Below are 25,693 nucleotides of genomic sequence, written 5' to 3'. Positions count from 1 at the left end.
ATCATATATCATATCATACCATATATATCATATCATATATCATACCATATCATATATCATATCATAACATATATCATATCATATATCATATTTAATTACATATCATATCATTTATCATATCATATCACATCATATATCATATCATATCATATCATATCATATCATATCATATCATATCATATCATATCATATATCAGTGTGAATTGCATGGAAACCTGGATACCTTCATCCCATCTATGTTTGACATGATGACTGGCCTTCACTGAAAAGATTTAACCTCATCCCATCTATGTTTGACATGATGACTGGCCTTCACACAACAGAGATTTAATCTCATCCCATCTATGTTTGACATGATGACTGGCCATCACAGAACAGAGATTTAATCTCATCCCATCTATGTTTGACATGATGACTGGCCGTCACAGAACAGAGATTTAAGCTCATCCCATGTATGTTTGACATGATGACTGGCCGTCACAGAACAGATTTAACCTCATCCCATCTATGTTTGACATGATGACTGGCCGTCACAGAACAGAGATTTAACCTCATCCCATCTATGTTATACATGATGACTGGCCATCACAGAACAGATTTAACCTCATCCCATCTATGTTTGACATGATGACTGGCCATCACAGAACAGAGATTTAACCTCATCCCATCTATGTTTGACGTGATGACTGGCTCTCACAGAACAGATTTAACCTCATCCCATCTATGTTTGACATGATGACTGGCCGTCACAGAACAGATATAACCTCATCCCATCTATGTTTGACATTATGACTGGCCGTCACAGAACAGATATAACCTCATCCCATCTATGTTTGACATGATGATTGGCCTTCACAAAACAGATATAACCTCATCCCATCTATGTTTGACATGATGACTGGCCTTCACAGAACAGATTTAACCTCATCCCATCTATGTTTGACATGATGACTGGCTCTCACAGAACAGATTTAACCTCATCCCATCTATGTTTGACTTGATGACTGGCCTTCACAGAACAGAGATTTAACCTCATCCCATCTATGTTTGACATGATGACTGGCCTTCACAGAAGAGAGATTTAACCTCATCCCATCTATGTTTGATATGATGACTGGCCTTCACAGAACAGATTTAACCTCATCCCATCTATGTTTGACATGATGATTGGCCTTCACAGAACAGAGATTTCACCTCATCCCATCTATGTTTGACATGATGACTGGCCGTCACAGAACAGATTTAACCTCATCCCATCTATGTTTGACATGATGACTGGCCATCACAGAACAGATTTAACCTCATCCCATCTATGTTTGACATGATGATTGGCCGTCACAGAACAGAGATTTAACCTCATCCCATCTATGTTTGACATGATGACTGGCCTTCACACAACAGAGATTTAATCTCATCCCATCTATGTTTGACATGATGACTGGCCATCACAGAACAGAGATTTAATCTCATCCCATCTATGTTTGACATGATGACTGGCCGTCACAGAACAGAGATTTAAGCTCATCCCATGTATGTTTGACATGATGACTGGCCGTCACAGAACAGATTTAACCTCATCCCATCTATGTTTGACATGATGACTGGCCGTCACAGAACAGAGATTTAACCTCATCCCATCTATGTTATACATGATGACTGGCCATCACAGAACAGATTTAACCTCATCCCATCTATGTTTGACATGATGACTGGCCATCACAGAACAGAGATTTAACCTCATCCCATCTATGTTTGACGTGATGACTGGCTCTCGCAGAACAGATTTAACCTCATCCCATCTATGTTTGACATGATGACTGGCCGTCACAGAACAGATATAACCTCATCCCATCTATGTTTGACATTATGACTGGCCGTCACAGAACAGATATAACCTCATCCCATCTATGTTTGACATGATGATTGGCCTTCACAAAACAGATATAACCTCATCCCATCTATGTTTGACATGATGACTGGCCTTCACAGAACAGATTTAACCTCATCCCATCTATGTTTGACATGATGACTGGCCGTCACAGAACAGATTTAACATCATCCCATCTATGTTTGACATGATGACTGGCCTTCACAGAACAGAGGTTTAATCTCATCCCATCTATGTTTGACATGATGACTGGCGTTCACAGAACATATTTAACCTCATCCCATCTATGTTTGACACGATGATTGGCCTTCACAGAACAGATTTCACCTCATCCCATCTATGTTTGACATGATGACTGGCCTTCACAGAACAGAGTTCACCTCATCCCATCTATGTTTGACATGATGACTGGCCGTCACAGAACAGATTTAACCTCATCCCATCTATGTTTGACATGATGACTGGCCTTCACACAACAGAGATTTAATCTCATCCCATCTATGTTTGACATGATGACTGGCCATCACAGAACAGAGATTTAATCTCATCCCATCTATGTTTGACATGATGACTGGCCGTCACAGAACAGAGATTTAAGCTCATCCCATCTATGTTTGACATGATGACTGGCCCTCACAGAACAGAGATTTAATCTCATCCCATCTATGTTTGACATGATGACTGGCCGTCACAGAACAGAGATTTAACCTCATCCCATCCATGTTTGACATGATGACTGGCCATCACAGAACAGAGATTTCACCTCATCCCATCTATGTTTGACATGATGACTGGCCGTCACAGAACAGATTTAACATCATCCCATCTATGTTTGACATGATGACTGGCCTTCACAGAACAGAGATTTAATCTCATCCCATCTATGTTTGACATGATGACTGGCGTTCACAGAACATATTTAACCTCATCCCATCTATGTTTGACACGATGATTGGCCTTCACAGAACAGATTTCACCTCATCCCATCTATGTTTGACATGATGACTGGCCTTCACAGAACAATGATTTTGGTCACAAACACTTGTTTGAACAAGTAAGTCAGAGCAAGCAACAGGCATGTGGTCTGCAGGTAGCGTTTATGTTTTCATCCAGGTATGGGAGGAATTTTACAATGTTACACTTTCATTTAGCAGACGCTGTTACCCAGAGCGACGTACTACAGCTGAGAGTTAACACAACACAAGGAAGGCCCTAGGCAGGAGGTGACAACACAAGTAAGTAAAAAAACTAGGTTCAACTCCCATAGCACATAGGTGTCACCAGGCAGTGCACAAAGGCAATGCATAGGGTTCAAGGAAGAGAATGCTTATTATATGAACACCATCAGGTGTGCAGGTGTTGGAGAAGGAGCTTGGTCTTTAGCTTCTTCTTAAAGATGGAGAGGGACTCAGTGGCTTGAATGGAGTTTGGTATTTTAAACAAACTTTTGAAAATTAGAAAAAATGTATCTAAAGTGAATCAAGTGTACTCGAACAAGTTGATCTTAAATGATTAAACCAAGTCCCTTGTTCAGGGAAGTATCAGCAGAGAGAATCACGACAGATGATGATAATTATTTGCCATTTAAGAAATAAAAGAAACAAAAAAGCTTTTATCTTTTGTAATTTAGGAAGCTTAGCTACTCACACATGAGTCCTTTCCCCCCGGCAGTGATGGGTGATGGGGAGGGCCGGCCGTGCTGCTTGGCCTCCTCTGAACCCGTGGAGGTGATGCTGCTGGTCTCTGGGTCGGCACTCACATCCTTCCCACCCCTTCTCTTGATGGTCCCGGTGTCACCCTCAGAGTCCTCCCCCCAGTATGCCGCTGAGGAGGAGGAGGAGCTGGCTGAAGCCCAGCTCCCCCTGGCCTGGGCTGCCCACAGCCCGGCCGGACCACCCAACAGGGCCTCTGGACCGCCTGTGGGGAGTCCACCCATCCCGCCCACCCCAAAGGCCAGTGTCTCCCAGCTCCGCCCCTGCTGCATGGTCTGGATGTTGTCATGGGAACCGGAGGAACAGGAAGTCCAAGAGCCACGTCCACTGTCTGCAGCGTCCAGAGAGACTCGGTCACCCTGATCTTGGGTCAACTCCTCAGAGCTTGGGGAAGAGAGTACGGTGTGGCAGCCAGCATAAAGACCCCTGCAGTCTTGAATGGAGGAGTAGGAGCTGAGGAGAAAATTAATGTATTAAGGCATGAAATTAATGCATTAACACATGAGATTTGAAAACCTCAACATGTTAAAAAGATAATGCAAATTAATCACATTTCTTCTTTTGACCTTAAACATTTTTTATCTTTCTAGAAGCAGCACGTAGTCAATCTAACTGGCAAGATACTGATGTGCTCGGTGGTACGTTTCAGTATAAAAAGCTTCCTAATGGAGATTTGGATAAATTAGAAGTTGAATGCACATATTACAATGTCAAAATGTCTTTCCACCGGCGCACAACAAGACTGAAGTACCATTTAAGTGCCAAGCATGCTGGTGTTAGCATGCTGGTGTTAGCATTGATATAAGATCAGGCGGTGTTTTTCAAAATGCAGCCGGAACCAGAGTACATCAACTAAACTGAAAAACGCAATGGCAAAATGTCATGATCATTCAAATGAGATATCACTCCACTATAGGCTGACTGTTTACATTCACAAGTCAAAAGAAACTGAGGTTATACACCCATCAGCCAAGACATTAAATGTTCCTGCCTAATATTGTGTAGGTCCCCCTTGTGCCACCAGAATAGCTCTGACCCATCAAGGCATGTACTCCACAAGACCTCTGAAGGTGTCCTCTGGTATCTGGCACCAACATGTTAGCAGCAGGTCCTTTAAGTCCTGTAAGTTGCAAGGTGGGGCCTCCATGGATTGAACATGTTTTTCCAGCACATCTCACAGATGCTTTATTGGATTGAAATCTGAGGAATTTGGAGGCCAGGGTAACATCTTGAACACTTGTTCCTCAAACCATTCCTGAACAATGTGTGCAGTGTTGCAGGGCAAATAATCCTGCTGAAAGAGGCCACTGCCACCAGGGAATACCATTGCTATGAAAGGGTGTGCCTGGTCTGCAATGATGTTATGTAGGTGGTACGTGTCAAAGTAACATCCACTTGAAAGCCAGGACCCAAGGTTTCCCAGCAGAACATTACCCAGAGCGTCACACTGCTTCCAGCAGTCATCTAGCCATCACAATTTGGCCCTTGTTAAATTCGCTCAGATCTTTACGCTTGCTCATTTTTCCTGCTTCCAACACATCAATTTCAAGAGCTGACTGTTCCCTTGCTGCCTGGCTATATCCCTCCCCTTGACAGGTGCCATGGTAACAGATAATCCAAGTTATTCACTTACCTGTCAGTGGTTTTCATGTTTTGGATGATCAGTATATTATTCACTCACGTCTATTTGATTAATTTCTCCAACCATATTATTTTTAAATCTTTTTCTATTTTTACAACACTGGCGATAAATATATCTGGTCTCTTACCAAAACAGGAGCAATTAAGTTTCATATAATGAAGATTTGTGATTTATCATGATTAATCACAGACTATCAATGCGATTAACATGATTAAAATGTTTAATCTACTGACTCCCAAGTTAAAATATTAGCATATAACATAATAAAGAAAAAAAATAAACAAGCAAAAAAAAAAAGTCCATAGGGGCTTTTTTGGGGTTAGGGTTAGAAAGTTAAGGGTTAGGAAGGTGAGGGTTAGGGTTAGAAAGGTTAGGGCTTGGGTTAGAAAGGTTAAGGTTAGAAAGGGTTACGGTTAGGAAGGGTTAGGGATAGGAAGGTGAGGGTTAGGGTTAGAAAGGTTAGGGTTAGGGTTAGAGTTGGAAAAGTTAGGGCTTGGGTTAGAAAGTTTAGGGTTTGAAAACAAGTCACAAAACAAAATAAAAAAAAGTAAAATCGCCAACAAACAACAGTTGATATGTCCCGTTTGTTTCTGTGCGGATGCTCTTACCCGAGGCTGTACTGGTCAGGGTCTGCAGTTGGTCTTCGTTCCAGTCGCGGCCCTCCAAGGTGGTGGTCCCCGACCCCGCCAGAGTGACGGAGCCTCCTCTCCTCCTGCGCCATGTCAAAGGAGGAGTTACTGACAAGGCTGGAACGAGAGGAGATCTCACTATGACCAGAGTCTGAGTAAGCATCACCCATCCTGGGATAACCTGGAGAAGAGAGGGAGGAGGGAGAAATGAGTGAGAGAGGAGAGGGAGAGAAAAGGAGAGGAAATGAGAGAGAAAGTAGTGGAGAGAAAGAGAGGAGATGGAGAAGAGCGAGAGAAAGGAGGTGAAAGAGAGAGAGACGATAAATTTGTTTAACCCTAAAAGACATTCTCTTTCCTAGGTTTATAGAACGTTGGTTTTAACATTAGCTACTGTAGAACCTACTGTAGAGCCTGCACACGTCACTTCAAGCTGAGAAATTAAGTCGATTTTTAAGTCTCCATCAATTCTTTCAGCTCTATGGATGTTGAAGACTCAGAAGAATGAACAGAGCTACAATAAGTCTATAACAAGAAAGGAATGACTCAACCATGGACTGTTCTCGCCCCTGCATTCTGGGAGGCGCTACAGGAGCCTCAGAGCCCACACTACCAGGCTCAAAACCAGCTTCTTTCCCCACGCTGTTACCCACTTGAACCTGGCTACCCACTGAATGTCTGTAAATATGTTTACACTCGTGCTCTTTTTTTACTTATCTTTAGCTTTTAGTCTTCATCAGTGTATATCTTATACTGTGTTTGTGTGTCTGCATTGCACTGTTTGGCAAAGCCACAGCCCTCATTTTGTTTTACACGTGTCTGCACATTGTTTTTGATGAAAATACACTGAACTGAAGTGTAAACCTGAGCATGCACGACCCAACCACATTCTAACACAAAACTCCACTGCCAAGAGTGTAATATGAAAGTGACTGACATCATCCCGTGGGCCACTTTTAATTCAATAATTGGCTCTTCAGCCATCATGAATCACTGCTAATTCAAATCCATCATCTCTCTGGACACAGACGTGGGGGCAACAGGGACCACAGACATCCCTGCAGAGGGCCACTTCCAAATAAGCCAACCTGCCACTTCATGATGCGAGTGTTCTTAGTGCTATTCTAAAACTGTGACCTGCTAAGACAATAGCTGCTCCTATGAGGTTATGGGAAGAATTCAAAAAAGTGGATAACGTTCAAGACTGAAACAACAAAAGTTTGGTAAGCAGGAAAACATGTTGCACAAGGAGACATTTGAACATGTTGCAGACCAGTTCTTTCCCACTTACATCATTTGGTTTGAACTCCTTAAACATTTTGTAAAGTCTGGATGTTCTTGGCAGATGTAAACAAACCAAGACAGTTTGCCCAGAAATTCTCGGTCCATATCCAATCAGATCTCGGTCCACAACCAATCAGACCAAAATGCTGGTAATTTCTGGTTTTGAAAACAATTTGAAGAAGGTTTTAACTACACGAAGAAAATTAATTTCCACTTTAGATGGCAATTTAAATGGACCTTTCTGATGAATGTTTAAATGTTTTAATATTATCTGAACATCAGTGAGTCATATCAAACCACAGAGGTCAAATTGAATCACAAGCTTTCATTTGACCGAGTTAGTGTTGATAAATCCTGGCTCTGGGCTGGTCCAGGGCGCTGAGGCTCGTTTTCCATCTACAGCCCAGCTGCCATGTCTTTTCATCAGAATCACAATCATGTGTATTGGCCATGTAGGTTTGCGCATACATGGAAGCTGACTCTGGTTTCATGGCACTCTCAGTGTACTTAACATAGAATAACAACACTACAACACAACAACGCAGAGGATGGATGTCTCGAAATAAGCATGCACACCAAAAAACTCATTCAGGTGCAAAGTCAAAGAAATCCAACATACTTACAGTTCAGTGGTCTAAAATAGTGGGTGCTGTGTTTGGAAGTCTTAGCTAAAAGTAATATGCCTGACTCCAGTCCGATTACCACTTATAATGATGCAGAAGCATTTTACTTTTAAGAGTCTCTAGTCCCCCCTCAACATGCTACAAACATTTGAAAGGTCTGGGAGAACTGAAAATAAATATTGTGAATGCTGGATATTTTAATGAGTATTTATCTTATGGTGGAAAATACGGCAGGTATCCAAACCAAAACATAATACATGTTTAAGGCCACTAGATGGAGTCTACCAAACACTGTGATGGAGCGAGGTGAGGAGATGAAAATTATCCGCTTACCCTTCTTGGGTGAGCTCTGGGGGGATGTGGGAGGGGAGGAGAGCTGGGAGGAGGCATTGGACACAGTGTCCTCTGGCTGCCTACGATGCCTGTCGCTGGCCTCCTCTGACAGCGACAGGATCTTCTTCAGAGACTGCGGTGAACTGGTGCCTGAGGACAGAGCGGAGAACAACAGAATTAGCACAAACAAGGCTTATGCCAGGCCATAAGGGATGCTGGGATCACAGAATATATTGTCTGTTTTTTTAAATGCCCGTCAGATGGTAGGTGGCAGCACTGCCAGAGGCCAGAAAAGGGAGTGTCATGGAGCATTTTCTGTTATCTTAAGAGAAGAAATTTGAAATGCAGAACAAAAGCATCACTCAGATGAGCACTGTTTCCATCGATAACGCTGATTTTCCATACATAACACTAGTATGTTTTTCTGTTCGTTTTTTTTTTAAGGTAAGATAAAAATCCCTTGATACACGTCACATTTTAATGTTATTGTCCTGTTCCTGATAATGAAATGTCAGCAGTTTGAACATTTATAAACACCCTCTGATTTCTTAATAAACAATACCCATTAGGAAAAAGTTAATTTTCATTTCCATATTTTATTTCAAAAACGTAATACTTTTTTAACCTTATATAATTGATCTACTACTACTACTTTTGGCTGCTCCCGTTAGGGGTCGCCACAGCGGATCATCCGTTTCCATTTCTTCCTGTCCTCTGCAGCTTCCTCTGTCACACCATGCACCTGCACGTCTTCCCTCACCACATCCATAAACCTCCTTGTTGGCCTTGCTCTTTTCCTCTTCCCTGGCAGCTCCATATTCAGCATCCTTCTCCCAATATACCCAGTATCCCTCCTCCACAAATGTCCAAACCATCTCAATCTTGTCTCTCTTGCTTTGTCTCCAAACTGTCCAACTTGAGCGGTCCCTCTAATATAATCATTCCTAATCCTGTCCTTCTTCGTCACTCCCAATGAAAATCTTAGCATCTTCAACACTGACACCTCCAGCTCCACCTCATTAAATTATCTTACATTACAGTCACTTAGCCGACGCTTTTATCCAAAGTGACTTACAATAAGTGCATCATTTAATGTAGGAAATCAGGAGAACTACTAGTCATCAGAGGTCATAAGTGCATCTAAACAAGCATCTAAGAGCAAATCCAGTGCTAAAGTAAAAGCGCAAGAAAGAGATTTTTTTTTTAATGAGTGAATACAATAAGTGGTAAGAGCAAGTAACAGGGTAGTTCTTGAAGAGGTGAGTTTTCAACCTGTGCCGAAAGATGGGCAGCGACTCCGCTGTCCTAACATCAGTGGGGAGTTCACTCCACCACTGTGGGGCCAGGACAGAAAGGAGCCGTGACCGGGTTGATCGGCAGCAAGGGCCTCTGAGTGATGGGGCAACCAGGCGTCCCGAGGCAGCAGAGCGAAGTGGTTGGGCGGGGGTGTAGGGCTTGACCATGGCCTGGAGATAGGAAGGAGCTGTTCCTTTCACTGCCCTGTAGGCTACCACCAGAGTCTTAAACTGGATGTGAGGAGCTACTGGGAGCCAGTGTAGGGACATGAGAAGGGGAGTTGTGTGGAAGAACTTACGGCGGTTAAACATCAGACGAGCTGCAGCTTTCTGAACAAGCTCCAGAGGTCTGATGGCTGACGCCAGGGCACCAGCAAGGAGGGAGTTGCCATAGTCCAGCCAGGAGAGGACCAGAGCCTGGATGAGCACCTGTGCTGTCTCGTCGGGGAGGAATGGGCGAATCCTCTTGATATTATAGAGGAGAAATCTGCAGGAGTGAGCAACCGATGCAACGTTTGCAGCAAATGACAGTTGGTCGTCCAGGATCACACCCAGATTCCTCACAGTCCGAGTCGGTGTAACCATGGTGTTGTCAGTGGCGATGGCCAGGTCTTGGTGTGGGCAACCTTTCCCCGGGAGGAACATCAGCTCTGTCTTGTCCAGATTGAGCTTCAGCTGATGTGTCGCCATCCACTCTGAGATGTCATTCAAGCACGCAGCAATACGTGTCTCTACTTGTGTGTCAGAGGGAGGGAAGGACAAGATCAGCTGGGTGTCATCGGCCTAACAATGGTAAGAGAAGTCATGCGAGTGAATAACAGATCCCAGGGATGTCGTGTACAGGAAGAAAAGGAGAGGACCCAGAACCAAATCCTGTGGAACACCTGTAGTCAGTCTGCGAGGCTCTGACACGGATCCTCTCCATGTCACCTGGTAGGAGTGACCCGTCAGGTAGGACGCAAACATTGAGAGTGCAGAGCCTGTGACACCCAGTCTCTCAAGGGTAGAGAGGAGGATCTGGTGGTTCACTGTGTCGAACGCAGCTGACAGGTCCAGGAGTATCAGGACAGAGGAGAGAGAGTTTGCTCTCGCAGAGTGCAGCGATTCTATCCCTGCAAGGAGGGCCGTTTCTGTCAAGTGACCCACCTTGAACACAGATTGGTTGGGTCCAGGAGGTTGTTCTGATGGAGGTACAAAGAAAGTTGGTTAAAGACAGCATGTTCAAAAGTTTTGGATAGAAAAGGTAGAAGGGAAACCGGTCTGTAGGTTTTGACGTCAGGTGGGTTAAGTGATGGTTTCTTGAGAAGGGGGGTGACTCTAGCAGTCTTGAGGGCAGATGGAAAGCATCCTGCCTGGAGGGAGGTGTTGATGAGGTGGGTTAGAAAGGGAAAGAGTTCACATGCTATAGACTGAAGAAGAGGGGAGAGGACTAGGTCAAGGGAGCATGTGGTGGGGCAACTGGATGTGATGAGGTTGAGGACCTCGTCGGGGGAGAGTGGAGCGAGGTGGGATGGGGTGGGACGTAGAGAGGTGAGGGAGGGTGCAGAGGGTGGGATAGTGCAAGCAGCACTAACCAGTTGGTGATAAAAGGAGGATCTGATGTCATTTACCTTCTTGTCAAAGAAGTTAGCGAAGTCATCAGGGAGAAGGGAGGAAGTAGGAGGAGGATGTGGGGGTTGAAGACGTGTAGAGAATGTTTCAAAGAGTTTCTTAGGATTAGAGGCAGAGGATAGGATTTTAGGGCGATAGAAGGCATCCTTAGGCTCAATCTTTCAGTACGTACTGAGGCGGACAGCCAAGGGGCAGGTGGACTTGGGCGTACAGGCCTGGAGGTGAGGGGACAAAGATTTTCCAGAGAAGAAGAGAGGGTAGAGAGAAGAAGATCAGTACCAGTGTCAGGGGATAGGAGAAAGAAAGATTCAGTTGTAGGGAGGATAGAGATAACAGAGGAAGAAAGATCAGTGGTGGAGAGAGAGCGGAGGTGTCTACGGGTGGAAATCATGTGGGTAGGGGAAGGGGCTGAGGGAGGTGAAGAGAGGGAGAGAGAGTAGGACATGAAATAGTGGTCAGAGAGCTGTACGGACGTAACAGAGAGATTGGAAATAGGACAGTGTCTAGTAAAGATAAGGTCCAGCTGGTTGCCGGCCTTGTGGGTAAGAGGAGAGGCTGAGAGGTGAAGGTGAAAGGAGGAGAGGAAAGAGAGAAGAGGATCTAGCTTGTCAGTATGGAGGTTGAAGTCACCAAGAAGGATAAGTGCAGAGTCACCAACAGGGAAGTATGAGACAAGTGTGTCAAGCTCCTCCCGAAACTCACCAAGGGGGCATGGTGGGCGGTACACAACCACAATGTTGAGTTTGACTGGATAAGCACCAGTAACAGCATGAAATTCAAAAGACGGTGGAGAAAATTGTGGAATGGAAACAAGAGAGTATTTCCATTTCAGGGAAATGAGCAGGCCAGTACCACCACCTCGCCTCCCAGCTCTGGGAGTGTGAGAAAAAGAGTACACATCAGACAGAGCTGTGGGTGTGGTAGTGTTTTCTGGCATGATCCAGGTCTCAGTTAGAGCAAGAAAGTTGAAGGAGAGCAAGGATGCATAGCCTGAGATGAACTCAGCTTTTGGCACTGCAGACTGGCAATTCCAGAGCCCTCCCATCACTACTTGCTCAACATAAGTGGAAAGAGTGGGATAGATGAGATCAGTGGGGTCACAGCGCCCAGGAGTGACCCAACGTCTATGCCAGCCCCAGGAAGAGGAAAGGACAGGAATGCGAAGGTAACACATAGTCTATACTACGTACACAAAATACAGATGACTGACAGGATCTAAAAAGAGCAGTCCTTGCTTGATGAAATCTAGGCTTGACGGTCTTGGCTTGAAAAAGTCATGCTTGCCTTTGTTCACTCCAGCCTTCGTTCAACCTAGACCTGTTTGCTCTCGGCTTGTTTACTTGATCAAGCAAACTAAGTGTGCTGCTACTTGGAACCTGCTTCCAAGTAGCAGCAGTGATTTAAAGAAAACTGACTGCTAACTGTCTGCCAGGAGTGCAGGCCACACCCTGGCCACTTAACACCCAATTGGTCAAAGAGGTACACTGAAAATAGGCCTATTGCCCAGAAACTGGTCACTTATGTAAAACTCTATCAAACCTCACACAATACTATTAAAACTGCAAACAGCAAGTTACCAAGGAATATAATTATAAGCTAAAAGGATAACTAAGTCAAAACAGCTAGGCAAGAAGAAATATTTGACACACTAGGTGAAAAAACAGCTGCAGCTAGAATAAGATACCACTAATCCCACTAGGAACCAGCAGCAGATGTATAGCGAAAAGGCCTAATACTCAAGCAGCTGGAATAAGACTAATAGCAACTTGTTAAGCAAGAAAGATGATACTTACTCTATTCTAGATGGATCAGCAATTCAGAACCACTCCAGAAGTTAAAATGCACACATCCTGTCTTTTTGTCAGTGCCACTGTCTCCAAAACCAAATAACATAGCTCGTCTCACAACCATCTTGTAAACCTTCCCTTTAACTCTTGCTGGTACCCTTCTGTCGCAAATCACTCCTGACACTCTTCTCCACCCACTCCACCCTGCCTGCACTCTCTTCTTCACCTCTCTACTGCACTCCCCGTTACTTTGGACAGTTGCCCCCAAGTATTTAAACTCATATGCCTTCGTCACCACCACTCCTTGCATCCTCACCATTCCGCTGTCTTCCCTCTCATTCATGCATAGGTATTCCGTCTTGCACCTACTGACTTTCATTCCTCTTCTCTCCAGTGCTTACCTCCACCTCTTCAGGCTCTCCTCAACCTGCACCCTACTCTCACTACATATCACAATGTCATCCACGAACATCATCATCCACTGAGGCTCCTGCCTGATCTCATCCGTCAACCTGTCCATCACCATTGCAAAGAAGAAAGGGCTCAGAGCCGATCCTTGATGTAATCCCAGCTCCACCTTGAACCCATCTGTCATTCCAACTGCACATCTCACCATTGTCACACTTCCCTCATACATATCCTGCACCACTCCTACATACTTCTCTGCAACTCCCGACTTCCTCATACAATATTAAAACCTTATAATTGATATCAATTCCAAAAAATTTTTGAGATGTCAAAAGGTATGGTACCATATTCTTAAACTCTGGTACTCAATGGTAGTCTTACCAAAGGGTGGCAGGTCCTTAACGGGTACTTTCTTCCTGGATGGGTGAAGAGCCACAGCAGGGACCTGGAGGGCCTGGTTGCCTTTGGCAAGTTGGCCCCTTTGTTGGCTGGCAGCTCTGGACACCACAGGAGACGTGTCAGGCCTCTTCCCACTGGCATTCTTGGGCACTAGGATTAGCAGTGAAACATAAACAGTTAGCTTGCAGCCCTTCCTCTGACCTTTAGCTGACAGCCTTATACAGCGCATGAGCCGGCATGCTGGTCAGTGCCTTGCACTGTAACAGTCAACATGGCTGTTGGTTGGACATTCACTGATGAGCCAAGACATCATGACCACTCACAGGTGAACTGAATAATTAGATGGTAAGCAAACAATCAGTTCTAGTAGTCAACATGTTGGATGTAGAAGAAAGTGGCAGGAGTAAAGACCTGAGCAACTTTGACAAGGGCCAGATTGTTATGGCCAGATGACTGGGTCAGAGCATCTCCGAAACAGCAAAGGCTTGTGGACCAGTCAGAGTGCCCATGATGACCCCTGTCCACCATTGAAAGCACCTACTTTGGGCATGTGAGCATCGGAGCTGGATCTTGGAGCAGTGGAAGAAGATCACCTGATCCGGTCAGTCCTTTTTTCTTTTAGATCACGTGGATGGCTGTGTACATATGTGCCATTTAACTGGGGAAGTAATGGCACCAGGATGAACTGTGGGAAGACGACAAGCCAGTGAAGAGAGTGTGATGCTCTCGGCAATGTTCTGCTGAGAAACTCTGGGCCTGGCCATTCAAATGGACATCAATTTGAGATGTGCCACCTACCTAAACATCAGTGCAGACAAGGTACAACCCTTCACGGCAATGGTATTCCCTGATGGCAGTGGCCTCTTTCAGCAGGATAATGCACTCTTTTACACTACACACATTGTTCGAGAATGGTTTGTGGAAGTTGAAGTGTTCAAGGTGTTGCTCTTGCCTCCAAATTCTCCAGATCTCAATCCAATTGAGGATCTGTGGGATGTGCTGGACCAAGTCCGATCCATGGCGGTTCCACCTTGCAACTTACAGGACTTGAAGGATCTGCTGCTAATTTTTTGGCGCCAGATACCATAGGACACATTCATGAGTCTTGTAGAGGCCATGCCATGCGGCAGGTCAGCGCTGCTTTGGTGGCACACGGAGGACCAACAGCATATTAGGCAGGTGGCCATAATATTTTGGCTCATCAGCATATATTGGTTGTTTGTGCCAAAGTGGGCTTATTTGGACCTTATCGTTATGCTTATACACATGTTTTGATAATTTGAAAGAGATCATCTTTCTCAGTTTTTATACAATACAATTAACTTTATTAATCCTGCTAGGGGCAATTTGTTTGGAGTAGCTTGTTGTACACAAAACACTAACATGCAAACAAATAACAATAATACTCCAGGGAGCTAACTGTGGAATAAAATCTATAAGTAAACAATAATATTGATACAATTGATAAATTTGGTAAACACAATAAAATGATCAGAATAAAAAAACTATGGAGAATTTAGTAGTCAAATCGCGGAGGGAATGATCGATTTAGAATATTGGTTAGTTTTACAAGCAGGTAAAACATAATGACGTCCTGATAGGACGAGGTCCATGGACATCAATAGCTCTGACAACAACCATGGACATCTATAGCTCTGACAAAGACTCCTAGAGGATAAATTCTGAGTCTCATCACCAGCCAGTCAGACTAGCTTGGTCTAGTCAGAAAGGCACGGACTGAGGAAGCCTCTTGGATGAGAGGCGAAACGTCTTCACGGATATATACCAAGTCCAGTTGCACTTGATTCAACTCCTTTGGATAACCATGATCTGGATGAATGAGAACATTCACAGACATGACAGGTAGGTTTCCATTTTGATTCTCAAGCAATGGGGAACAGATCGTGTGTCTCCTGGAAAAGCAGAGCAGCCATACATTCAGCAATACACTGCGCTGTTGCACCTAAAATCGTTTAGACAGCTACATTATGTCAGCGTGTCTCCACTGAAAACCTTCAGAATGACCCTGATGTTGATGATGTTTCAGAAGACTCTAGCACTCAGCCATACTTGTATGAACCAGAGTACGGCACTTAAGAGAGACTGCTGCTGTTGTGCTGGCCATACAGACAGATACAGCGAGCTGCTGAAAGGCATCAGTGACTGCTGATGTTTGTGTACAAACTGTCCTCACATGCCAACAGAAAATGAATCCCTGTGTTTCTAGGAGTTTCATCATTAAATAAATAAACCATAACAACAAACAGGAGCAAGTCATGGATAAGCAATATTTTGTTTATTCAGGTTGTGCGCCACCTTGTTTTTTGAGTGAGAGAGAGTATGCATGTGTATTAAAATCATTGCGGCTGTGGCTGGTGGGGTCAACAGGGTTGCTTGCTGGTACATTTTTGTATATTTATATATATGAGGTTTCACCAAAGTGGTTCAAGTTTTGATGGACAATATAGACTATCAGTATTTCCTGGATGTGCATATTATGAGCGGCGAGATTTCCTTTCAAGTAAACACACCAGGTGTATTTTGTGCCTGAATAAAACACGATATATGGCTCTGAATTCTCCTTTCTAAGAACCATGGGAAGGTCTGCTCTGAAAAGGCCTCATATTTCAAAGGTTAGATGAGGTCTCAGTACTGTGTGTATGTTGTTGCTCTGACTCACGGGTGCTGATGGAGGGTTCACATTGCAGTGACAGGGTCTGTAGGCTCTCCTCATTTGTCTCCAGGCTGAGGTTGGACAGGTATTGTTTCACCTTCCGTGCCATCTGGGCATCCTCATACAGCTTCTTGGCATTTAGAAAGGAGCTACGTCGCACGCGCTTCTTATGCCCGCCTGTCTGCGTGACGTCCAGGACTGCTGCATTGGCACTACCCTGACTCAGAGACCTGGTTACACACACACACACACACACACACACAAATATATACAACCATAGCAAACAAACATGTAAACCAAGCACACGTTTTCAGGTAAACACAGAGACAAGCACACACACAAACACAGAGGCCAAGTGAACAGACAGGGAGGAAAGAAAATAATCAACATGTTGCTTTAGGTCTATTTGTGTTTGAACATGTATTTGTGTGAGAGGAAGTGAAGTTGTATGTGCATGAACTCTTGCGGTGTAAGTATAATAGTTTAGATCAGTGGTTCTCAACTCCAACCTGTTTTTCCAGGTCTAAAAACTGTGGACAGCCAGAATACCTGACACAACAGGTGAGTGTAATTAATTACCTGGCAGAATAAAAAGAGCATTACTGGTGGTGCCTGAGAACTCATTTAAGTGGTTCTACTGGACCATGTTGCTGAAGTCAGACATGCAGAGAGCAGCTCTAGGGTACGGTCACACATGCATGAAATTAACATTGGCAAATACTCGCCTCCCATTCATGTCCACTCTATGTGAGAGAAGGGGCAAATAAAACATTCGCTCCTAGTGGTGAAGGAGATTTGTATCTTCGCTTCACGTGGAATTCAACTTTGGTGAACTCTGACCGGTGAATCCGCAGCTTTAACCAATAGCAAAGAAATATGTGTGGTTGACTCCACTTGGAGTCACATCCTGCACTGCCCACATTCGGCACGACAACATACGAGTTTCGCCTCGGCAGGCAAGCGTCATTCACCTGCATCCCCGTATGCGTGACCATAGCCTTAGGCACGCCTCTCAACTGTACCACATTCCAAACACTCAAAACAACAGGAGAGGCAGGGATCCAGGAGGTGCAGGGAGGTGTAGTTGGTTAGGCAGCAGTGGGGTGGTGGAGATAGGGGATGCTTTGCGAGTGTCACATGGTCTGTGACTGATAAATTCCAGCCATGGAATCCATCAGTCTTATTTGCTGTATATTTAAAGTAAACAAATGTGTTTGGAAATGACCAAGGCAAAGAAGCCAGACCTGAATCAGATACATGTCCAACCTTTTCATTTAGACATGAAAACGTACTGTTTGTCACAAGTTTAGGAGCTTAACATCAAGAGGACATATGATCCATCATCAACTAAAGTAGCCATTTGTTTCAGTATGTGCCATCTGGTGAAAACTAGATAGTGTTAGAGTGAGGTGTCAGTCTACATGAAATCAAGGCAGGAGAAATTAAGAAAAAGGCGACACAAACTGCCAGGAAAAATGAAAAGAGGTCATGGTGCAGGGGAGGCCAAAAGATCACTGGGTCACCAAACTTACCCCAAACTTCTCCATTTCTTCTTCCTAGGGGGAGCGCCGTGAACAGAGAATCACGGAGGGATGGATGGAATAGAGAGAGAACGAGAGAAAGAAGAAACAAGCTTAGGACAGGAAAGACCACCAAAGATCACCAAAGAGAAGCAACCCACCAGAGACTCATATGAGAGACAGAGGAGAATTCATGTGGTAACAAGAGGAGACATTGTAGGACACAAGACATTTTGGCAGGATAGCTGTGCACATCTGATGCAATCAGTGGTGAATCGTTACCAGGGAAAACAGCTCTCTGAGGAAAAGCACCGTGTGGAAAGCTCAACAATCTATATGAACAAGCACCTTGTTGATTTAGTCAGAGTTGATTTGATCTAGAGGAGAGGAGGGGGTGGAGACTTTTGGATGGTTCCTTACCTGGTTCGGAACATGAGCGCCGGGTCCATGTTGACCGAGGCCATGCGGCCGACATGGCGGATCTCTTTGGCGATCATCCTCAGCTTCTCGAAATTCACCAGGCCATCCACCTTAGAGTCATTGCCTAAAGAATAGTGAGTGTAGGGGAGGGAGAGATAGAGAGAATGCTACATTCCCATTCCACAGACAGTCAATGTGCTTAAGACTCTGGCATTGACGACTTTTAGAATCAATGCAGCAAATGTTAAATGGATTGCTGGACAAATTACTTGTAGAACAGATTCCAAAGTGAATAACAAATGTATTCGTTTTATCTCAAAATGAAAAATCTGAATATCTGATATGACAACAGCTGATATAAAATTAAACCTTATTAAAAGGCATAAATGAACATCTGAACATCTTTGTTGAATTAATACAAAATATATTGGAAGATGGGTCAACTGTAGCTTGTACTTGTACATGAAGTACGTGAAAAATGAACATTTTTATCTTTCTGAAAAAAAAAAAGAAATATGACATTCAGGCGATAGGCTTTAGTGGTGGCCATTTCTTTTTATTTGACATTGTCTACCTTCATGGAGGAAGGTCAGGTCCTTCTTGATGACGGGGAACAAGGGGATGATGGGAGGTTGAAGGTTCTGGTTGTTGAGGACGTTGCGGTATTTGGCCATGTTCCTTGATGGGTCGAACAGGTCCTGCAAGTCCCCGAACAGTTTTTCATACTTACTGGGCAGCTTCTCCCATGTTCCCCTCAGTCTGGACACTGGAGCCAGGTTCAGACCACTGGGGCATGTAGAGGACACAGAAGTGGAGGAACAAATATAGAATTTTTAAGAAGGTGAAGTTAAAGCCCACAGTTTTTTGTTTTTCCAGAAGAACAGCAGATGTCTGACAGGACACCTGCCACAATAACTAGATTATCGCTCTGCCATCACATTTTAAGGCGAGTGCAAACAGAACCTGGTGAACTGTAGACTATACTGCTACAGCCCTCTAAAATACCAGTGGTAATGTGCTGCTTTGCAGAGCAGAGCTGTCATTAAGACCAGTTCTGGTGGGTGGGCCATTTTCAGATAGACAGCACAGCACATTCTTCTTTTGTAGCAATTCTTCTTCTGTGGTGATTCGTGATAAATAACGTTTTACCATTGATCATCAAATAAACTGTCAATAACAAAGGGAGCTAGTCACCATAGCATGTGAATCCATTAAAAGTGTGTAGCTGTGATATCACAGATATTCACCAGGAAGTCCAAGTCCAAAACCTCTCCATGGCCACTTTTTTAAAAATGTCCATCTTTACACAGGTCAGACATCGTGTCATAAAGTTTAGGATATTCATACACTATAAAAATCAACTCCTCCATCTTGAAACTTCAACCAACTGATCCCCACATTCACATACTATCTGATTGGTTCTTGGCTGTGGCATGCCATGAATATTGAACTCTGCCCAACTCTAGCACCTAGGGTACAATCAATGCATGCTTGCCTGTGCTTAGTGAGATTTGTGCTGCTACTGCAGCTGCCATGCTGGGCAACATAGTTGCTGCTGGTTGAGGATTTAAAATAATAACAGGAACATGTCCTTATCAATAGTCCAGGTAAGAAAATCACAGAAGGTTGAATCAGTTCATCTGGACAAAATGTTTACTGACAAAACGTTTCATCATCATCTAAGTGACCTCTTCAGTCTCAGCTGACTGCAGGTGTCCCCACCCTTATATACAATACAGTGGCATAACGACCCAAACAAACAACCAGTTTCATATCCAAATAGGCATGACCATTAACTAGAGTTACAATGGCCATGTGTACTATTCACAGAGGATTGGGGAATAGTTGCAATCACAGCATTGTAAGATGGCGACAGAGGTACTCTTAGCCCCCCCCCCACCCCCAAGTTCAGGAGTGGTCGTTCCCTCTTCACATAGATGGTCTCTTTGACTCCCCATTCCTGCTGCAGTGTGTTTTGGTGTTTGAAAGCAACTGAGATGTGGCGTTTGGAAAATATGTGTCTCAGCTTTTCTGACACTCCCACCATATACAGAATCACCAAATCACCGATGGTTTACACTTAGGCAGCTGTTGTCCTTCTCCTCTCTTCGATCGGCTGGTGCAATGTTTGGGCATCTTCCTGGCTTTGACAATTACCCAGTTAGGATAACCACACTTAACCATTGGCTGTTTAATGTGGGATTTATCCCCTTCCCCAGCCGCTGTGCCAGTGGGGACGTTGTCAAATCATGGATATTGGGTAACTCCTAGGCGCTGTGACCCTACCAATCTCATCTATCCCACTCTCTCTACTCACGTTGAGCAAGTGGTGACGGGAGGGCTCTGGAATTGCCAGTCTGCGGTGCCGAAAGCTGAGTTTATCTCAGGCTACGCATCCTTGTTCTCCCTCAACTTTCTTGCTCTAACTGAGACCTGGATCACGCCAGAAAACACTACCACACCCGCAGCTCTGTCAGATGTGTACTCTTTTTCTCACACTCCCAGAGCTGGGAGGCGAGGTGGTGGTACTGCCTGCTAATCTCCCCGAAATGGAAATACTCTCGTTTCCATTTCACAATTTTCTCCACTGTCTTTTGAATTTCATGCTGTTACTGTCTCTTATCCAGTCAAACTCACCATTGTGGTTATGTACTGCCCACCAGGCCCCCTTGGTGAGTTTCGGGAGGAGCTTTAGACACTTGTCTCATACTTCCCTGTTGATGACTCTGCACTTATCCTTCTTGGTGACTGACAAGCTAGATCCTCTTCTCTCTTTCCTCTCCTCCTTTGACCTTCACCTCTCACCCTCTCATCCTACCACAAGACCGGCAACCAGCTGAACTTTATCTTTACTAGACACTGTCCTATTTCCAATCTCTCTGTTACTCCCCTCCAGCTCTGTGACCACTATTTCATGTCCTACTCTCTCTCCCTCTCTTCTCCCCCCTCAGCCCCTTCCCCTACCCACATGGTTTCCACCCGTAGACACCTCCGCTCTCTCTCCACCAGTGATCTTTCTTCCTCTGTTACCTTTATCCTCCCTACAACTGAATCTTTCTCTCTCATAACCCCTGATACTGCTATTGATCTTCTTCCCTCTACCCTCTCCTCTTCTCTGGACAATAAGTCCCCTCACCTCCAGGCCTGCACACTCAACTCCACCTGCCCCTTGGCTGACGGACTTAGTACATACTGACAGATTGAGCCTAAGAGTGGCAGAGCGCAAATGGAGAAAAGGCAAACTCCCAGAGGACCTTCTCAACTTCCAATCTCTTCTTTCCACTTTCTCCTCCCTTTCTGCTGTTAAAGCTGCCTTCTATCATTCTAAAATCCTATGCTCTGCCTCTAATCCTAAGAAACTCTTTGAAACCTTCTCTACACTTCTTCAACCATCACATCCTCCTCCTACTTCCTACCTTCTCCCTGATGACTTCGCTAACTTCTTTGACAAGAAGGTAAATGACATCAGATCCTCCTTTTTCTCACCACCCGTTTAGCACTCCTTGCACTAGCCCACCCTCTGCACCCTCCTTCACCTCTCCATGTCTCACCCTATCCCATCTCGCTCCCCTCTACCCCAACGAGGTCCTCAACCTTATCACATCCAGTCGCCCCGCCACATGCTCCCTTGACCTAGTCCTCTCCCCTCTTCTTCAGTCTATAGCACCTGAACTCCTTCACTTTCTAATCCACCCCATCAACACCCAACTCAAGGCAGGATGCTTTCCATCTGCCTTCAAGACAGCTAGAATCACCCCCCTTGTCAAGAAACCATCACTTAACCCCTCTGACATCAAAAACTACAGACCGCTTTCCCTCCTACCCTTTCTATCCAAAACTCTCGAACGTGCTGTCCTTAACCAACTTTCTTTGTAACTCCACCAGAACAACCTACTGGACCCCAACCAGTCTGCGTTCAAGGTGAGTCACTCGACAGAGATGGCCCTCCTTGCAGTGACAGAATCGCTGCACTCTGTGAGAGCAAAATCTCTCTCCTCTGTCCTGATACTCCTGGACCACCAGATCCTCCTCTCTACCCTCAAGGGGCTGGGTGTCACAGGTTCTGCACTCTCAATGTTTGCATCCTACCTGAAGGGTCGCTCTTACCAGGTGACATGGAGGGGATCTGTGTCTGAGCCTTGCAGACTGACTAAAGGCGTTCCACAAGGTTCGGTTCTGGGTTCTTTCCTTTTCTCCCTGTACACAACATCACTGGGTTCTGTTATTCGCTCGCATGACTTCTCTTACCATTGTTATGCCGATGACACCCAGCTGATCTTGTCCTTTCCTCCCTCTGACACACAAGTAGAGACACGCATTGCTGCGTGCTTGACTGACATCTCGGAGTGGATGACGACACACCACCTGAAGCTCAATCTGGACAAGACAGAGCTGATGTTCCTCCTGGGGAAAGGTTGCCCACACCGAGACCTGGCCATCACCATTGACAACACCGAGGTGATGCCAACTCGGACTGCGAGGAATCTGGGTGTGATCCTGGATGACCAACTGTCATTTGCTGCAAACGTTGCATCGGTTGCTTGCTCCTGCAGATTTCTCCTCTATAACATCGGGAGGATTCACCCATTCCTCACCGACGAGACAGCACAAGTGCTCATCCAGGCTCTGGTCATCTCCCGGCTGGACTACGGCAACTCCCTCTTGGCTGGTGCCCCGGTGTTGGCCATCAGACCTCTGGAGCTTGTTCAGAAAGTTACAGCTTGTCTGGTGTTCAACCGCCTGAAGTTCTCCCACACAACTCCCCTTCTCATGTCCCTACACTGGCTCCCAGTAGCTGCTTGTATCCAGTTTAAAGAGAGACTGACATGCCCTTTCTGAACACATTTTTTAACATTGGGAGGCTGAATCATAACCGAAAATAGGTGTGGTTTTATGAATTCAAAGCTATTGGCTACTGTCTTCCTGGGTGTTTGCATGGGTGGGGCTCAGTACCGCTCGTCACTTGCCATAGAAAAAAATGGCAGTTCAGTACAACTTGGCGAATAATATGTTTGATGATACAAATAACTGTTAGATAGATAGATGATAGATATTTAGATAAATGGATAGATAGACAGATAGATATATAGATAGATAGCAATACATCGTAGCAAGAGAGATAATAAAGTCTCAGCAAAATAGCACAAACTCGAGGCAAGTAGCTAGCAGGAGGGAGTGAAAGAACGGCTTCTCCGTGGTTTTATAGCATCTCGCTACGGACACACCCTATATGCAAATGGACTGGTATCTATGTATCCACCAGCACAATTTGTCATTGGACACCATCTACAGTCAATCACAGATCTCTCTCGAGTGGCTGCAGATGCGCTGTTTTGGCCACTGAATTTCTCCGTGGTCACATTCCAACTCGGAACATAGCCTATCAATAGGAATTTTCAGATTTTGATGTCAGTATCACTTTAAGACTTGAGTGCTAGCCTACAGGGCAATGAAAGGAACAGCTCCTTCCTATCTCCAGGCCATGGTCAAGCCCTATACCCCCACACGACCACTTCGCTCTGCTGCCTCGGGATGCCTGGTTGCCCCATCGCTCAGAGGCCCCTGCTGCCGATCGACCCGGACACAGCTCTTTTCTGTCCTGGCCCCACAGTGTTGGAATGAACTCCCCACTGATGTCAGGACAGCGGAGTCGCTGCCCATCTTTCGGCGCAGGTTGAAAACTCACCTCTTCAAGAACTACTCCTACATTACTTGCTCTTAGTACTTATTGTATTCAGTCATTTAAAAAAAATCTCTTTCTTGTGCTTTTATTTCAGCACCGGTTTTACTCTTAGATGCTTGTTTAGAGAGAAGATGCACTTATAACCTCTGATGACTAGTAGTTCTCCTGATTTCCGACGTTAAATGCACTGCTGATTGTAAGTCGCTTTGGATAAAAATGTTGGCTAAATGACTGTAATGTAATGGTAGTACAGTGTCCTGATGACTCCTAGTTTTGACTCTCATCATCCACTGGAGCATAAACTAGGAGTCATCAGGACACTGTACTACTGAGCTGACAACGTCCCCACCGATACAGAGGCTGGGGAAGGGGAGAAATCCCACAGTTAAGTGTGGTTATCCTAACTGGGCATTCGTCAAGGCCAGGAAGATGCCCAAACAGTGCACCAGCCAATCAAAGAGACAAGGACAACAGTTGCCTAAGCATAAACCAGTGGTGTCTCCGTATGTGGTGGGAGTTTCAGAATAGTTGAGATGTGTATTTTCAAAAGACCACGTCTAAGTTGCTTTCAAACCCCAAAACACGCTGCACCAGAAGTTGGTCCACCCCAAGGATCAGTTCCCCCGGCACAATCAGAGCAATATAGTGTACACTGTTAAGTGCCAGGAGGATTGCCATGACTTGTACATTGGGGAAACTAAACAGACGCTGGATAAGAGGATGACAACACAGGAGAGCTAACACATCAGACCAGGACTCTACAGTCTACACCATCTACAGGTCAGTGGCCACTCTTTCAGGGATGATGATGTGCATATCCTTGATAGGGAGGAGCGCTGGTTTGAATGAGGAATCAAAGAGGCCACCTAGTATGTTAAGAGAGAATGACCATCCCTGAGCCGAAGGGGGGGAGGGGTGCCTAAGAGTATATCTGTCGCCATCTTACAATACTGTGATTGCAAACATTCCCAAATCCTATGTGAATAGTACACATGGCCATTGTAGCTCTAGTTAATGGCCACGCCTATTTCCATATGAAACCGATCGTTGGTTTGGGTGGTTATACCACTGTATTGTTTATAAGAGTGGGACACCTGCAGTCACTGTACTGTTTATAAGGGTGGGGACACCTGCAGTCACTGTGTTGTTTATAAGAGTGGGGATACCTGCAGTAACTGTATTGTTTATAAGGGTGGGGGATACCTGCAGTCACTGTATTGTTTATAAGGGTGGGGACACCTGCAGTCACTGTATTGTTTATAAGGTTGGGGGTAACTGCAGTCACTGTATTGTTTATAAGGGTGGGGACACCTGCAGTCACTGTATTGTTTATAAGGGTGGGGATACCTGCAGTCACTGTATTGTTTATAAGGGTGGGGACACCTGCAGTCACTGTATTGTTTATAAGGGTGGGGATACCTGCAGTCACTGTATTGTTTATAAGGGTGGGGATACCTGCAGTCACTGTATTGTTTATAAGGGTGGGGACACCTGCAGTCAGTTTAGACTGAAGAGGTCACTTAGATGAGGGATGAAACGTTTCTGTCAAGAAACGGTGTGTCCAGATGAACTGATTCAACTTTCTGTGACTAATAGGAAAAGCAGCGCTGTATTCTGTCTTCACCTACCATTACCCATCAACTAAATCATTTGGTGTTTAATAACTTTAGTTAGCTTGGGTTAGCTTAGTTTGTTTGGGTGATGATAAAACCCTCAAACTTAAGCGATGAAAACACAATTAAATATAAAGTTGAAATCTAACAAAGCAAAAGACATCGGAGGACATTG

The 25,693-nt window shown here is 44.9% G+C and overlaps 1 protein-coding gene across 3 annotated transcripts in view; it reads right to left on the bottom strand.

The window, feature by feature from the left end:
- The window catches only part of rapgef2b (Rap guanine nucleotide exchange factor 2b), a 352,048-nt gene that overhangs the window by 2,833 nt on the left and 323,522 nt on the right, over nucleotides 1-25,693 (bottom strand). For all 3 annotated transcript variants that reach the window (XM_056296986.1, XM_056297056.1, XM_056297132.1), the window contains 7 exons: nucleotides 18,797-19,008; nucleotides 18,223-18,346; nucleotides 16,289-16,512; nucleotides 13,591-13,758; nucleotides 8,109-8,258; nucleotides 5,851-6,052; nucleotides 3,536-4,053 (listed from right to left, as the gene is read on the bottom strand). In XM_056296986.1, coding sequence (XP_056152961.1) covers nucleotides 3,536-4,053; nucleotides 5,851-6,052; nucleotides 8,109-8,258; nucleotides 13,591-13,758; nucleotides 16,289-16,512; nucleotides 18,223-18,346; nucleotides 18,797-19,008 — 1,598 coding nt within the window. The remainder of the gene's footprint in view (nucleotides 1-3,535; nucleotides 4,054-5,850; nucleotides 6,053-8,108; nucleotides 8,259-13,590; nucleotides 13,759-16,288; nucleotides 16,513-18,222; nucleotides 18,347-18,796; nucleotides 19,009-25,693) is intronic.

Source organism: Lampris incognitus, chromosome 1 (genome assembly GCF_029633865.1).
Source record: "Lampris incognitus isolate fLamInc1 chromosome 1, fLamInc1.hap2, whole genome shotgun sequence".
NCBI lineage: Eukaryota > Metazoa > Chordata > Actinopteri > Lampriformes > Lampridae > Lampris > Lampris incognitus.
Note: the sequence above shows the minus strand (reverse complement) of the source record. Positions and strands in the feature narration are given on the sequence as shown.